The 16,501-nt window shown below is 38.4% G+C and overlaps 1 protein-coding gene across 1 annotated transcript in view; it reads left to right on the top strand.

Moving 5' to 3' along the window:
* The window catches only part of NELL2 (neural EGFL like 2), a 147,800-nt gene that overhangs the window by 108,620 nt on the left and 22,679 nt on the right, over positions 1-16,501 (top strand). Inside the window, exons 14-15 of the mRNA XM_027658873.1 lie at positions 791-913; positions 3,410-3,505. Of these exons, the coding sequence (XP_027514674.1) occupies positions 791-913; positions 3,410-3,505 (219 nt within the window). The remainder of the gene's footprint in view (positions 1-790; positions 914-3,409; positions 3,506-16,501) is intronic.

A 16,501-nucleotide genomic window follows, 5' to 3' on the forward strand; every position in this document is an offset into this window, starting at 1 on the left:
CACTTTAGAGCATCTTATTTTGAGATTGCATTTACCATTTCTTAAAAATCACAAATTAAACATTAAAACGTTCTGTAACCTAAACGCTTATGTAGTACTTTTTTTTTGTTTAGATTAAACAGTGCATTGCAAATTAACACAAAATCATATGGTCCAGATTTTTAGTTTATTCCCAAGATGGGCACTTCTCAGTATGTCTGAGTCTAGTCACCAGTTTGAGCAGTCTCATCACACTCTGATGCTAGGACATGCCAGCTAAAAGTCCCTTGAAATGCAGGCAGACCTTTTTTTTTTTTGGTTATTTATTTCATCTAAATAAAGTGCTGTGTATGGACTGAAGGGAGGAAAAACACTTTGAAGACCTGCCTTCTGCTAACCTGTTCTTTTGCAGTTTGGAGCATGCATCTCGCACCATTAGTCAGCTTTTTGAAGAATCCTGCATAAGATAAACTGGCATGAATAAATTATACAGTAGAAATAGCATATGGATTTTCAGTATGCTAGCTGGCTTTTTGGCAAATGCTTACAAGAACACTGGAGCCCCCACAGATAGTGTAATGATGGTGACTCCCTGGTAATGAAAGTGGAATTATGCTGCAGTGCAGTTATCACATACTAGTATGTCCTAAAAAGGGATACCCTGGCTATTCCATAGTTATATGTTCACATAGCCCTATTGTCAGTAACTACTACTGTGTTATCTCTTTTTAACATGGAAACCTATACGAAGCTTTTATTTTGCTGTGTTTTTAAAAATTCAGGACCATCCCATTCTTGTTTCTCTTTTCAGAGCATGACGAATGTATAACAAACCAGCACAACTGTGATGAAAATGCGCTCTGTTTCAACACTGTGGGCGGGCACAACTGCGTCTGCAAGCCAGGTTACACGGGAAATGGTACCATTTGCAAAGGTAGGCTGCTGGAAACCTGAGGGTTTGTTGGTCTTTAACTGGATGAGATGCTTTGTCATAGTTGATGCAATTCTGGTCACATGCCTTGAACAAGACAGAGAAAATCCCAAGATAGACACTTAGGTCCTACACCTATAAGATCTTCACAGGTGGATATACACTGCATTTGGCAGAGTTTACAGTAATTTGAGGATGATAGTAGGCTATAAAATTTGAAGTAGTTATGTTTCATTTCTGTGTCAAGTTAACAGTTTCTATAGGTGCTACACCATTCAAGAAAGTCCATAGTTATCAACAAAGTTACAGCTGTGAAAACATTGTCAGATCTATATTACCCATGTTTAATGACTTGCTATTTTGCTTGGATCAGCTGAAAGTTGTTTGGTATGTTGTGTCTTTTTACTGTAAATGAGAAAAGCAGTAGACATGGACACACAAAACATTTACTACATGTGAGGTGGTATCATGTTTTCTACTATTCTCATTCACTCGTAAACATTAGAAGTTATACTTCTATTCTTAGAAAGATGCTTTCCCAGAGATACAATGCTGCTTTTATTTCTGCTGCATTTCAAATCAGAAGAAATGATGCTTGGTACTTGGGCCCAAACCCTTGGAAGTTCTTAACCTCTGAGCATAGGATTTAGAGAATGCTTGAAAATAGAAGTATAGCTGTAGAGGAATGGGCTCAGATGTGAGATGTGGGCCAGATGCAGCAATAGCATACCCAGTATTCCATGAAGTTGTGCCTCAGTCCTCTTGATCTCTTGATGTCAGAATCTAGGGGGCCAGAGTTAACACTGGAATGTCCTATAGATACGTTCTGCTGCTGTGTATTACCAAAGCTAAGCAACCTGGCATTTCTTTCATTGCTAAGTCGGATTAAGATCTTTGCACTAGTTATTCCTGAGTAACAGTACAATTTTGCTATATATTCCAAAGACAAACGAGCTCACTATAAAGCATGGAAGCCTGGTCCACTTCCAGTCAAACACATGGGTAGAGGGAGACATGTCAGCAAATACATCTTTTTATGCTGGACTCTCTCCTCTGGGGAATGAAAAGAAAGTCTTAGCCTGAGGAGGTTCAAACCCAAAGCAGCTTCTCTCAGAAGAGAGCTCTGTCTGCACACTCCTGTACTGTGCTTGGGAGTATTCCCCTTTTCTTCTACTGGAGGTGAGTCAGCTTACAAAAAGGTGATTGAGATTTCTTTGGATCAAAGAGAAGGCACATAAACCTACTGCATTTGGCTCTTCTGTCCCCTGAATAAGAGCTCTGACATTTCAGAGGGCACCTAGCCCCACAGTGAAAGAAAAGTACATCACCTCCCTCCCTCCCTCTCTCTGTCTTCAATACTGAGAAGGCAGTATGCAGGAGAAGGCTCTGAGCCTGTGTATCAAAACCTGAGAAATGTACTTCTCTACAGTCCTGACTTGAATGCCAGGATCTTTCAGAGAGACCTGGATACCCCCGTGCCTTTGGCAGCTTTTCATGCACTGCACTGCCAGCAGTACTCCTGTGCACCATGTACTCCTGCACCAGGAAGCTCAGATGTCTCACTCAGGCCGAAGGTCTCACCACAGGGCTGCTGCCTCAAATCTGAGAGCTGGATAGCTCAAACTGGTAACAGTTTTATCTCAGATGAGCCTTAGGACCTCATCAGTGGTGCTGTTATGCAGAGCAGCTGCAAACCAAAGCCTGGCATCTCCAGTGGCTAGTTACAAGTGGCTGGTTAAGAATGCCCTGAAGCAATCTTTGTGTTGGTGACAACCTCCATCTACCTAGTTTCACCAACAGTTTCTTATGACTGGAGCATTTCTGATTCCATATTGCAGAGGCAACCGAGCAATTAACAGCTACGGTGTTTTCAATCAGAGCTGGTTGCATTTCTGGGTCTACAGAAGCGATTCTAAAGCATACACAACTGGAAAATTCTGCACCAAAATATGTAAGCAGAGCTTCTCAGATTGCAGTGTGCCAAAGAGCAAATCCAGGGATTGACTCTAAGCTGTAAATAGTATAAATTTTGACATTCTTCAAAGTCCCTTGAAACAAAATTACTATTTTTATTGTTTCTATCAAATGGTTTAATAAAGGACTGAGATAGCCAGACAGCTTAGTATTCAGTTGTGCCTATTATGCTCAGGCCTTTATTTAGGCAGCAGAGAAGACAAATACTGCTCTAGGAAGAGTCTGTTCCTAGGGAAGATGCTGCCTTTCACTGCTTCCCAGTGCATGTGAAGGAGCACATATGGGAGCTGTTGTCTTCAGATGATTTACTCTAATCTCCTTCTGTAGCTGGTCAGCCCATCTGGCCAGTGAGGCAGGGGGGCCATAAACCATCTCTTTGTGACCTCTATCCTTAGGAGAAGGCAGACTTTGCCTTCAGTGACACACAGACAGCATTCCAGCCAGCCAACCAGCCAGCCAGCCAGCAGACCATGTCCACCTGAGTGTAGTTCTGTTACCCATATATTGTAATTTTGCATTTTGCAGCATTTTGCAAGGATGGATGTAGGAATGGAGGAGCCTGTATTGCTTCCAATGTGTGTGCCTGCCCACAAGGCTTCACTGGGCCCAGCTGTGAAACTGGTAAGATTATAACTTCATTTACGATGAAGCTAATCCAAGGAGGATGTTTGACGTAATCCAAGAATAAAGGAGTATTTAAGTGTGTGCCCTGAAAAGAGGAAGCTGCAACTAAAACGTTACTCACTTTTCTTATATATTTCCCAAGAGAACATATTACAGCAGTTCTAATTAGAAGCACAGGGGCTGCAAAAATTAGAACATGAATTAAGACATCTTGGGTTTTGATGTTTCATAATTAATAAGATTATGATAGACTTGCTTTTCACCTCAAATGACCTTGAGTGTCTCGTATAAATAACAGATAATCTGACATCTAGAAATAAATTCCAATAACTGATAACTTCTGTTATATGTTACTGATTCAGTAAGCCACCTTCCCTTGCAACCTTATTGGAGGACTTGTGATTAACTCAGACTTTTTTTACTCAGTGTTAGGGGAGGTTTCAGTGTTCCTACTGCTTTTACCTCCTTTTACAAGCATTCCTTTATCCTTCTGCTACCCCTGAGGATGGCAGTAGCACCAGGGCTTTGTTTTAGAACTTTATTTTCTAAGTCTTAGATCTACTCAAATTATATTGCCCAGCAGAGTATGTAGAATGTTAATGCTTAGCATCTCAAGTGCTTGTAAATAATTTTTCGAAGTTCAAAAGAATAGTTTCAGAACCTTTATTTATTGCTGCAGAATTTTTAAATGCGTTCTAAGCATACATGCCTCCAGGAGGTAAAGGGAGAAAGCTTGCTTAGATTAATTGGCTTCAATATGCCTAATAAAAGGGCAGTCTGCCACCTATGATTGACTACTGTTGCTGTTCTATATTGCCTTCAATAAATCTTCCAAACAATGGAAAGGAGGTAATTTTAGCAAGTATTGCTTTCATCTGACTTGTAAACATATCCAATTTAATGAAAAACACAGACTGGTCTGAATTCTGTATTATTTGGTCCATTTGAGAAGTGAGAAATGTGGTTGTTCTCATTCTTCTGTATTTGAGCAGATATTACCACACTGCACAAGATGGATGCTGTGTGAAAAGCAGCATCCTGATTGCTCATGTATTTCTAGAAAATTTCAAAAGAGCAAGTTTTCAAGTATTGCTCAGTGTTTCATAGACTGCAAATAACATGGTACAGGTCTCTTAATCATAACACTGTTTCTACTTGGAAAAAAATTCAATGCTAAGATAATGCTCAAGTATTAAAACAGTTACTTTGGTGTAGTAATAGTTGTTTTATATGCTTCTTATTGCATATAAATAAATATATACAATATATAAATATATAATATATAAATATATATAAAATATATATAAATATATATAACATATTACATGTTCTCAACTAAATGAAACATGTATAGTTTCAAAGTTCATAACTGTCTTTTGCAGCTTTATACTCCTATCTGAAGTGTGTAGATTAGAAACATATTTGCTTTAGTCTCCTCGTATAACCACAATTAATAGCCACTATCAAAGAGAGATCTTACTGATCCAGGGGCTTTTCTGAAATGCCCCTGGAAGTCCTATTTCTGCTCCCTTCTTTAGTGGACAACCCAAGGACACTCTGTCCCTAGTTCAGAAAGTTCAGGTACCTTAAACTAACTTAACTTAGATTAACTGCATTCAGTCCCAAATGTCCTTCAGAAGCATCGGAACTGCTGGCCTAACTGCCCACTCTTCCTGCCCTTCAGGAAACATATAGCGTGACAGGCAGAATCTTGGACCACATCTGATGCCTTTCTGAATACCTGATCTTAATATTTAACATAAGGTTAGTATGGTAGTGACCTGATATCACATAGCTAGTGATACTATTGTTGTGATTTGGAACCAATTTGCCATCCCCAAACCAGTTTCATGGGTCAACTTTGTAAGGAGAAGCCCCCCGTCCTGTTTAACCTCCTTTGGACATCATATTTTTTCCTACTGTAGAAATAAGTAATGCTAGAGGTCAGCCACAAGGGTACACGACACTTCATTTGGATACTAATTTGCAGAATAAGATTGTAATCTACTTGCACGTGGCTTTGAAACATACAGTTTGAAATACTGTCAAAGTGGCAAATGGAAGAGCTATCCAGTCAATAAAAAGTAAAAGCTGACGTGTTCTGCGACTGGGCTGTCAGAAAAATGGTGCTGTATACAGCCATAAAAGAAAACTGGAGCTTCAAACAGTACATATTCACTAGAAGAGTTTCTTGAAGGCACTTGTCATTAGGCTTGAAGTGATTCAAGATGTTCATACTACAAATAATTTATGCTGGAAGTTTCCCTTTGAACAGTCTCTGTATCTACAAAGGTGATGAATCTTTTCTAGGCAGACATCTTCCATTGCAATCACATACAGAGGAAGAGGGGGATTGATGTAAAGATGCCAAATCCATTTTAAAACACATATTACTTATTTCTGTTTGTGCTACACATATTTAAAAACTGCTTATTGAAGAATCCTGGCATTTTTAACTTAAAACATACAGTTATGTAGAAATTGTCAGCAGCTGCTGAACCTATGAATGAATTAACAGGAGGTTGAATCCACACCCCAGCAATAACCTAGAAAATGTAATCGCCGATTCTCACTGTTTCTGTCTGTAAAAGGTGGTCTAATAATTCTGTTTAAATAATTTCTCAGAATCGTAAAAAGGATGAGGTTAGAAGTGACCTCTGGAGATCATCTTGTCTAATCTGCTGCTCAGAGCAGGGTGAAATAGAGCTGGTTTTGCAGGACTGTGCCCAGTTGGATTTGGAATGTTTTCAAGGTTGGAAACTCCACAAGTTCTCTGGGCAACCAATTCCGGTGTTCAATCACCCTCAAAGTAAAAAAAAAAAATTCTTTTCATTGTGTTCAAATGAAATTTCCCATGCCCCTACTCCCTTTCCTAGAGATGACTGAGAGTGTCTAGCTTTCCCCAACACTGTCAGGTATTTATACTCATTGATAAGTTCCCCCTCAGCCTTTTCATTTCCAGGCTGAACATCTCAACCTCTCCTTGTATGACAAATTCTTTGGTCCATTAATCATCTTCAGAGCACTGCGCTGGATTTGTTCCACATCTTTCTTGATACTGAGGAATACGATGCAAGATCTAGCACTCCAGATAGGATCCCAACAGCATAAAATAGAGGGACATGATCACTTCCCTTGATCTGCTGGCAATATGGTTCCTAATGCAACCCAGGAAGCTGTTGGCTACCTTTGCTACAAGTGCACAATGCTGTCTTATATTCATTGTGATGTCAACCAGGATCTCCAGACCGTTTTCAGTAAAGTTGCTTTTCAACTGCCCAGTCCCCAACCCGTACTGGTACCTGGGGTTGTTTCTTAATAGCTGTAGGACTTCGTATTTCCCTCTGAACTTGATGGCATTCCCAGTTGCTCATTTCCCCAGCCTGCTCATGACCCTCTGAATGTCAGCACGACTAACAGGTGTAGCAACCCCTCCTCCAAATTTTGTTTAATTGAAAATGTGCTGAGTTGCATTCTGCCTTATTGTCCAGATGTTGAACAGTACTGGCCCAGTATCCGGTAGTTACCCGGGTGTAATTTACATTGCTAAATGACTAGCGGGCCACTGGGTGTTGTATGGTTGATCAGAGCTCTCTGACCCCAGGCATTCAGCAGGTTTTCAATCCACCTCACTGTCCATTTATTTAGCCTGCACTTACAAGCTTGTCTGAGGATGTTACAAGAGCATCAAAAACCTTGCTAAGATAAACAATGTTCACTGCTCTTCTCCCATTCACCAGCCTAGTCATCTTACTTTAGAGAGCTAACAGGTTGGTCAGGCATGCTTTCTTCTTCTTGCTGACTGTTCCAAATAGCCTCTTTGTCCTTAACATGTTTGGAGGATACCATCAGCTTCTGAGCAGTGGAGGTGAGGCTGACTAATCCACAGTTCCCTGGATCCTTGCCTTTCTCAAAGATGGGAGCAAAATTTGCTTTCTCCCATTTCTCAGGAGCTTTTTTCAGTCACCATGACTTTTTGAACAGTTGAAATTGGCCTTGCAGTGACATCAGCCAGCTCCCTCAGCACTCCTGGGTGCATCCAATCAGGTTTGATTGACCTGTGCTTTTTTCCACTTTGTTTAGCTATTGATCCTCCTCCACCAAGGATAGATTTTTCTTGCTTCAGACTTTGACACTAGTCTTGGGACCAGGAACACCTGAAGGCAAAGTTTGCCCATAAAGACGAAGGCAAAGAAGGCATTGAGTACCTCACTGTTTTCTGTGTCCTTCCTGAAACCCATCCTTGCATACTCAATCAGTGTCTATATTTCTCCCAAAGCCTGAGAAGGACGATGCTGTCCATGCTTAGGTTCTGTCTCTGGAGCCTAAATTGAATGCAGCTTTTGCAAAGTGAAGTGAAGCCCTGTGTAGGTAGGATGGGTTTGTAAAATTTTTACTTTCAAAATGGTGCTTCTGGGATGTCAGTAGGAGCCACATCTCTGTCAGAAACCTTAGGAGAATCAACTGTTACTGCTAATCAGGTATTTCAGTGAGAAGATGTATTCACTGTGCAGTGTCTCACAGTTAACAGAGCTGTTACAACACCTTCCAGTGATCTGCTGGGAGCCTTTTAGATTAATCATGACCTGTGCCATGTGGAAATGAGGCAGCAGATGGAAGAATCATATGCAAATATAACAACCTCCACCACCTTTTTTAAAAAAATTTGAAGTCTTAAAAGGCACAGTAGTACCCTGTAGAGCAGCCTTCTACAGTGTAGAGATGAGACTACCAAGCAAATCTAAATATATTTGTGCCTGTTAAACTTCTTCAAAACACCTGATTTAATACATTCTTGTTTGATTGCAAAATTATGAATTCTTCAATTGACATTTTTAAATGCTGTGTAAAATTGTATTTGAAAAGTGTTATATTTTAGAATTCAGAACAAGGTTACTTTGTTAGATTTGGTTGCTGTTACTGCAATTCCCCCCTTAATTTGGTCACAGAGCTTTAGGAAAGGATTTGTTCTCCTGCTCTATATGCATATCTGCTAGTCTATATATACAAGATTACAGCATTTTTGCTGCTTATCAGCTTCATTTTTCAAGTTTCCACACTCATTTTGTGCTTTGACCATTCCCCTGGACAGTTTTAATTTACAGATTCTACATTAATTCAGCCATACATTATTACTAACGGTTGGCTTATTTAAATGTGTGACTGAATTTATGAAAAAAAAGTGGTTAGCATTGGATATGTCAGGTGACCCTCTCTTACCTGATCTCATACCAGAAATAGCCAAATCCAAGGAATATATATTATTTGTCTCTTGTGCATTTTTTCCCCTTTTTCTTTTCCATGTATGGAAAGTTACCCCTTTCACGGGGAAAGAAAAAAAAATTGGTGTTGCTGAAACAAATTCTTGCAACTTTGTACTTAGCATTTGTAGTGGAAAATATTGAAATACAACTCATACAAGGGATTTGGATAAATAATTGTTATAGACCAGATCTCATCAGAGTTTTCTACTACTTTCTACGTAAGCTAAATAATTAACATACATGACTATTGCTCTTTTCAACAAATCCAAATTAACTTTTTCAGATGCACTGACCATAATAATAGCAGGCTTCAGATTATTATAGACTATTATTATTCCTATTCCAAAGAAAGTTTGTGAAAGTATTTTAATTATGATTCTCCAGTTTTTAGGAAAAGTATTTTACTAGTATTTTAATAGAAGACTTTATCAAAGTAACCAGAAAGCTTGTTAACATTGCTGATTTTGTAAAAATGAAGAGCATCACAAGAGAACTATTTGATCCCTTGTGCTCAGTTAAAACAACGACAATCATCTTGTGGCCAAGTTGGCTCTGAAGCTGAAGCTGTGACACAAGTGGCATTTGAAGCCCATAGAGCATTGGACCAATGCTTTAAGAACCGAAGTTGCTTTTGGCAGAACTCTTAAGAATTCTTGGCCACAGTCAAATGAAGACTCTCCATAAGCAATGAGAGTATCACAGTCAAAATTTTCTGAGCAGCTCAGGAATCTCCCATTTGCTCAGTTTTATTGTTACAATAAAGAATTAAATTACTGATAGCCAGGTTGAGATTTATAACAATAATACCAAAAGGCTCAAATTTGTGGTACAAGTATACAAGGTCCTTCACAAAGCCAGAGTAAGAGGTGTACCCTTCATAATCTAACAGGAGAAGCTGGTTTTATGCTGAGATAAATGAGTATAACACACAAACTCCTTGAGCAGAAAGTGTATTAGAATTAATTTTTTTTTTCTCTGAAATCCTGAAGGCGTTGCTGGAGTTTTTAGTGAAGGAGGAAACAAAAGAAGGGAGCAAGAGGAAAGCGGAATGAACATGAAGGCAGCACAGGCATGAACTGTCCAGAGCAAAAGCTGTAGGAAGAAGGGGTGCCTCCCCTAGTTCATTAGTTTTCATAGTCCACTTGACTTGTTTGGATCTTGGTGTCCTGAGTATTCAGGCTTCTGTTTTTGGGGAGGATCCCAAGTTTGAGGCTTAGAAATTAGAGGATATTTTTGTCAGGGGATGCTTTATTTACATTAAAGGGCTGACTTCAATACACACAAAAAAGAGAAAGTTGAGTTAGTCTATAGAATCTGGATAAAATTTTGCAAACAAAGATTTCTTAAGAGTGATTTGCAGTGTAAAACATTTTAATAGATCCCAGTGTGCAGTAGGAATTCATCATATTCTGAAAGTTAGTCTTTGGAGTCTGGCATTTCAAGAACAAAAATTTTCAAAGCTTGTAAGCTATTATAAACTTTCCACTTGGTGCAGGCAAAAAAACCCAAACCAAAACAAAATTGCCTAGGGCAGAGTCCAAAGAAGCTAAATTGTGCTTTGCAAGCAGTTGAGATACAACTTGGATGCTGAGCTGTATGCTGCCATTGCCCTGCACCAGTGCTGAAACTGTGGTGTCAGGTCTGCATAACTCAGAGCCCCAGCTTTGGGAAAAGGTAAGCAAGGAGAGATGCTGGAACTGATGTGCCCAGCTCGTTACTGGCCTTTGCTACCGTAACAGTGGGGAATCACTGCCATTTTTCCTCCTTGAGTCCTTCCAAGTGCTCTCCATTTCTTTGGCAAGTCTTCTTAGTTCCTGCCCTATTGAAATTTGGATATGTGGTGTGTTGAGTTCAGAAGATTGGCCTTTCCAACCATATCTTATATGTAAGCGATGACTCTCAGTATCCTGTTTAAAAAGGTTTAACTTAAAATTTTAACAGTAAATATCTATATCTAACTGTACTTTCTATTCTTGAGAGCTGAACCTCTGAAATGAAAACACTTCTGAATTACTGCATTTGATTAATATCTTCTGTGGTCCCCCTTTCAGCAGAAAGAGACAGGACCCAGCTGCTAAAAATAATGTAATGGTTTTGCTGAGGATGCTGAAATATCTCTCTTTATCACTTGCGTCTTTGCTGTATAAAGTCACTAGTCAGTCTCCATCAGGGTCTTTACCTTCTCAAAGATGGTTATTTTGTATGTCAGTTACTGATTTCAGAGACAAGAACAGTGTTCGAGCTACCCTTGGGTTATTGAGGTAATGCACAAAACTAGTGTGTTTAGTGATGCCTGTAGGAAAAGCAGATAGTAGAACCATGGGCAAACTTATGGGAAGAATCCGATAACATCAACTTCTATGTCTTCTTTAAATATAACGGCTAGTTCTAATATGTCATTATGATAAATTTCAAATAAGTTGATACAGAACCCTAATAATGAATTTTGAATACTTAATTTGTGTTTTACAGTCCTATCACTGAACTACAGTTATGCAGTGTGAAACATGCATCTTCACATGGAATATTTTTTGGTGACTTCAGGAGAGGTTAGCAGGATATGACTTTATGAGTTATTTCCGTACAAAGCCATACCAGTGTATCAGTTATCTGATTGGCAACATTTCCGCTTCTCTTGTGGTTGCAAAACTTTTTAATGTTTTCAGAATATAAGGTGACTTTTGAGATTTGAGCAAATACCAGTAAGGAGTAGGCTAAAATCAACACAGTAATTTCCTTTCATAACTTGGAAATTTTATTTTTTTTTTTTTTGGCTTGCACAATTTCAAACAAATAGACGTTGAGAACAGTAATTCTAGGAATTTGGACTTCCACACTCTTTACATACTTCTGGTTAATATAGTTTTCTGATGCATAGGGCACAATATATTGTATCTACTCCTGACAGGTGATTAATAGGGAGAAATAGCCTCACTCATAGAGGGTCAAGCAGGCATAATTTGTACTGTCAAATCTGAAATTCCTAGAAAGTTTCTAAAAAATCTTGTTTGGCTGCTTTAGAGCAGCAAGTGCAAATTAACTTTTGGTTCTTGTATTTTTGTTCCTGCACTCCTGTTGATAAGCCTTACATAAATCATGAGGTTAGGAGCCATCATCTTCACAGCTTCTATTGATAAGCTTTCTAGTAGTTACCATGCAGTAACTTTCCCCCCTTCTTAAATACATTATCTCAGAGGCACTGTCACTGTTGTTGGTGGGCTCAGCTTTGGCCAGCAGCAGGTCCATCTTGGAGCCAGCTGGCACTGGCTTTGTCAGACGTGGGGGAAGCTCTGGCAGCTTCTCACAGAAGCTTCCCCTCAATACAACATCTCTGTTCCCTTTGTGTTGCCTAAGAATTCTCTATTCATTTGTATAAAGGGCATAAAGTGGCTAAAGTTTATTTGACCTCCCCCAGCTCAAAAGAATTTGGAAGATCCTTTACAGAGAGCACAAGAAACTCCAGCACAGTGTTTCAGTTTTTGCTGAAACTCTTCTCCAAAAACCTCTGCATGAGGGGTATTTTTCTCCCCTCAGGGAAAAATTTAACAGATTTTAAAGTTTTTAGTCAGAAGTAAGCATAGAAACCTTGAGTATGTGATGTTTACATTCCAAGAATAAGCTTAGATTCTGAAAGGACTGTTGCTGAGAAGAGATATAATACTGCATATCCCACAATACCAATAAAAAAATCTAGCAAATAGTTATTGTCATTTGAATTGTTATTATAATTAATAATTTCAGCAAACTTCAGCTAACTGTGTTCCAGTAAAAGTCTTCATATTTACTATTATAAGGAAGTTCAAAACAAAAAGAAAACATGATTGGCAGTCTAAGAAACTGTACTAGAGCAGTGTTCAGCTAACCCGTGGAGATAAAACCTTTCATGCAAGGAATGCTCTACTTTAGCAATGCTCCAAGTGCTAATTCAGGCTATGGAAAAATAGATGTGCAGCCAATGGATTGGTTGCAGACTTGACGTATATGGTATAGATAAGCTGTTTGTAAGTGAGATTCTGAAATTCATCATGCTGGTGTACAAAACAGCTTCCTGTTCTTCTCTTTCTCCGAATATTTTCCCTAAGAATGTATAATATGAATATAATTACAAGTGCTGGTGCTATATACAACTATACCTAGCTGGTGTGTCATCAACACCACTAAGTTTGGTGTCGTCTGCAAATTTGCAGAGGGTGCACTCAGTCCCTTCATCTATGTCATTAATGAAGATATTAAATAACACTGGTCCCAATATGGACAATTGCTATCACTGTGTCCTTGTGACTTCTACGATCTGCCTGTGTTACCAAATAAGGCAGATGGGGTAGAAAGGACAAGGGATGCAGCATCCATCTCTACTGCTCAATGTTCTTCCTCTCATCTCTTCCAGAAACATGTTGGCCTCTTTTGTAGTTCCAGTTTCCCAGTCTGTTACTGTTCCTTGATCCTTGGCATCAGCACATGTGGTATTTACCAAATCAGCACTGTTACTTAATTTTTTTCACTCGGAGTGGTTCATGTGCAAAAAATAAAGAGATGGTAGAAGCGCTTTCTCCTCATTTTACAGACGTGGAAATCAAGCCAGATGAGAAAATCTAAGTAGGTGACATAGTTTACATAAGAAGGTAGTAGCAAAAGTCCAGACAAGACATGGGTCATCTCATTTCTGCTCTGCTATTATAGCATATTTTCTGTGAGTGGGAAGTACAGATAATTTGTAAAACCTAAAAAACCCCTTTGACTTTCTAAAAGGACATAATCTAAAATGGCTGTCTCATTATATAGGAGAGAAAGGTTTAAATGTTGTTTGTGAGGGTAAACAAATGAGATCTGCAGCAAGCAAAGAGGAAAGCCAGGGTTCTGCAGATGAGGTGCTTTTTGCTTGGCTGCAGTGTTTTAAAGGGAGGTCACCCTTCCCATTACCACTTGAATTTTTCTCAGATATGAAAAACAAACTCAAAAATGAGCAGTGAAACAAGGACTGGTGACTTTAGAAGCTTGGAATGCTTACTTGCTTTTCTTTGCTTTACATTTTTACTTATAATAATTCACGAAGTAAATATTTGATAGAATTTAAGCAAAAAATGCCCATATTGAGTTTCATGCGTGTTCTCAATTTACACATGAACCCTACTTAGCTCATCCTTTCTGTTTTATAGCTTAAGATACTTTGCTGCTTCATCCTTCTGTATCTTTTTCTCCCTTCATTTTCCTTGCCTGACACAGTTTTTTTGGGTGCATATAATTCCTTTCCTCCTTCAGAGTTGTCAGTTTTAAATAACAAAAGATTTTTTCTTTGCTGAAGAGTCACATACTAGTACTTATCTTCTTCTCTTTATATCTTTATTTAGTTTGTTGCAACATTACAATCCTATATGTAGCAGCTTAAAAGAAAAAAAAAAGAGAAACCAGGGAAGAAAGAACTCTACAAAAAAGCTTTGAGGAGACAGGATTTTCTTGTTATGCATTGAAAATATCAAAATGCATCCACTACTTAGTGGATATTTAGTATGCAGAAAAAAGTCCTTTATTAAACATGAAAACTAAAATTTCATCTACATTCAGCTATAAATAGAATGTGAATAGTGCAGCTCGACAGCATTGTAATAGAATTTTCTTCTGTTATATAAGGGAGATAGAAATGACCTTCATCACTCACTGTAAGCTATCTCATGAATTATGAGCCATTCAACTATTAGTGGAATTAAAATCTATAATACTGCCAATCATTGCCCTGTATCCCCACAGAGTCCTTCCTTTTGCTGTCAACATGAGGGAGTTTGCAGTTTCTGCAGATATGTGCCAATGATGTGGTTATAGCCCAAGCAAAGGAATAGTGTGGGGTTTTTTTCCTTTTTTGTGCTTCAACAATTTTGTACAATCTCTACATGATTTGGTAGTTCAGGAGTAGCAATGCAAATTATGGTATATGGATTAAGAGTCATGGGAAGAAGCCATGGGTAGGAAAATGTAGGTAAGAATGTTTTTAACTTCAGCACATGTAAAGTATGTACAATACCCTGGACTATAGCAGGAGACCAAGTTCAAATCAGGTTGTCAAAACAATTCCTAGCCAATCTTTGTTTTAGTTGCTTTGTTGGCTCTTTTGTTTGTTTTCCTTAAATTGCCTTTTAATTAAATACTTGGAATTTTACTGTAATTTTTAACAGAACTGATCTGAAACAACCTTTGCAAAACTGAACCCCAAAAAAAGCTGAGAACATGCTGTTTGCATCATTGGTTCATATGTGTGTAAACATCGTAACTGGTGGTTATGGCCGACTTAACTCCTCACTTGAGGAAACCCAAGATCTTTCATGATTACACTGTGCAAGTAAAGCCTTCCTTCACACCCATTGGAAAAGAGGTAACATCTGGCCAAAATAGCTCTTCTCTTTTCAGACAAATAGTTCTCTTTTGTTTAGAAACAAACTATTCTTAGCATCTTTAGCAGCTAGCACTAGTGTGCTAGTCCTATTTCTAGTGTGCAAATGCAGCTAATAACTTTCAGATGCTAGGAGGTATCTGAAATGGGTATTGTCAGAGTATTTCGAGGTATAAAAGTGCTTTTGCTATCTTGAAGAAAATAAGTACTTTTCTTTTTCAAGATAGGGCTAAAGAGGAAACAGAAGCAATTGTTACAGTTGAGATGCTGTACTGAGAATGATGAACAAAGTGAAACAAAATCACCTCTTTGTCAATAGCTAGAAACAGGGGCCCAATACCTCTCAATTAGTCTTTCAATGAGGATTGGCACAATCAGGGTCACACAATGTGGCTGAAAAATATATTATTTTTATTTTACAGTCTTAATGGATGCACCTCGTTCATCATGGCTAATTAGTTGTTCTGAATTTCAATTGTTATGAATACCAATTCCTGTAATGATATTGGATGTGTAATGAAAGACTGCCATAGTTTCAATTATTGGTGTGGTCTGTGATTGATCTGTTTTTGACAGCAAAGAATTGTTAGCTGCATGGTGAACACTCAGTGGAAAATTCCCTTTCATAATGTTTCTATCTAATTTTGGTGCCACCACTGCCACACATGAAATACCAACACAATTGAATTTCTTTTTGCTGGCATTTAGCAGGACCTATAGGGGTGTGCAGAAATCAATGGAGGATCAGGAGTCTGGAAAATTGCATACTTGAAGAATTAATGAACTGTAATTCCATATGACATCCTCAATCACATTTTGCTTCCTTTTCATTAATGTAACTAAATTAGTTTTTCATGGACAGAGTACTTTAAAAAATGCAATCATGGTCTTGCTAGGATTTTAATAAAAATAAGGAAAGGAAAAAAAAGACCTGTTATAACAGTAGTTATTTTTTTCATGCAACATGACACTTGGAAATTTTTTGTGAAGAATTATCATCTACAGCACTGACTCAACCTGTTGAAGCAATTTTTTAGATGACATTTATAGCTTCAGCTGTAGTTTCCTGCCCTTGAACCAGATTATGGTTTTCAGATGACTTAGCCAGAAGTTTTACTAGATCTGGGAGGTGTCAAGAAGCAGCAATTCTAAAGACATTGCAAATGCATTTTTTTCCAAGTTGGGCCTAATTCATTATCCAGGGCAGCAGGAAGAAGAAGGGCCACAGTCTTTGCTCTTCTCTGAAGGCTGTGTCTGAGATAACTGATGTCTCTAGTGCTGTGTAGAGAAAGCTCTTTTGCTTGTAGAGCTATGTTATGGTAGAATAAAATTTTGGGTGACTTCTCT

Source organism: Corapipo altera, unplaced genomic scaffold (genome assembly GCF_003945725.1).
Source record: "Corapipo altera isolate COAL_440 unplaced genomic scaffold, ASM394572v1 1, whole genome shotgun sequence".
Taxonomy (NCBI): domain Eukaryota; kingdom Metazoa; phylum Chordata; class Aves; order Passeriformes; family Pipridae; genus Corapipo; species Corapipo altera.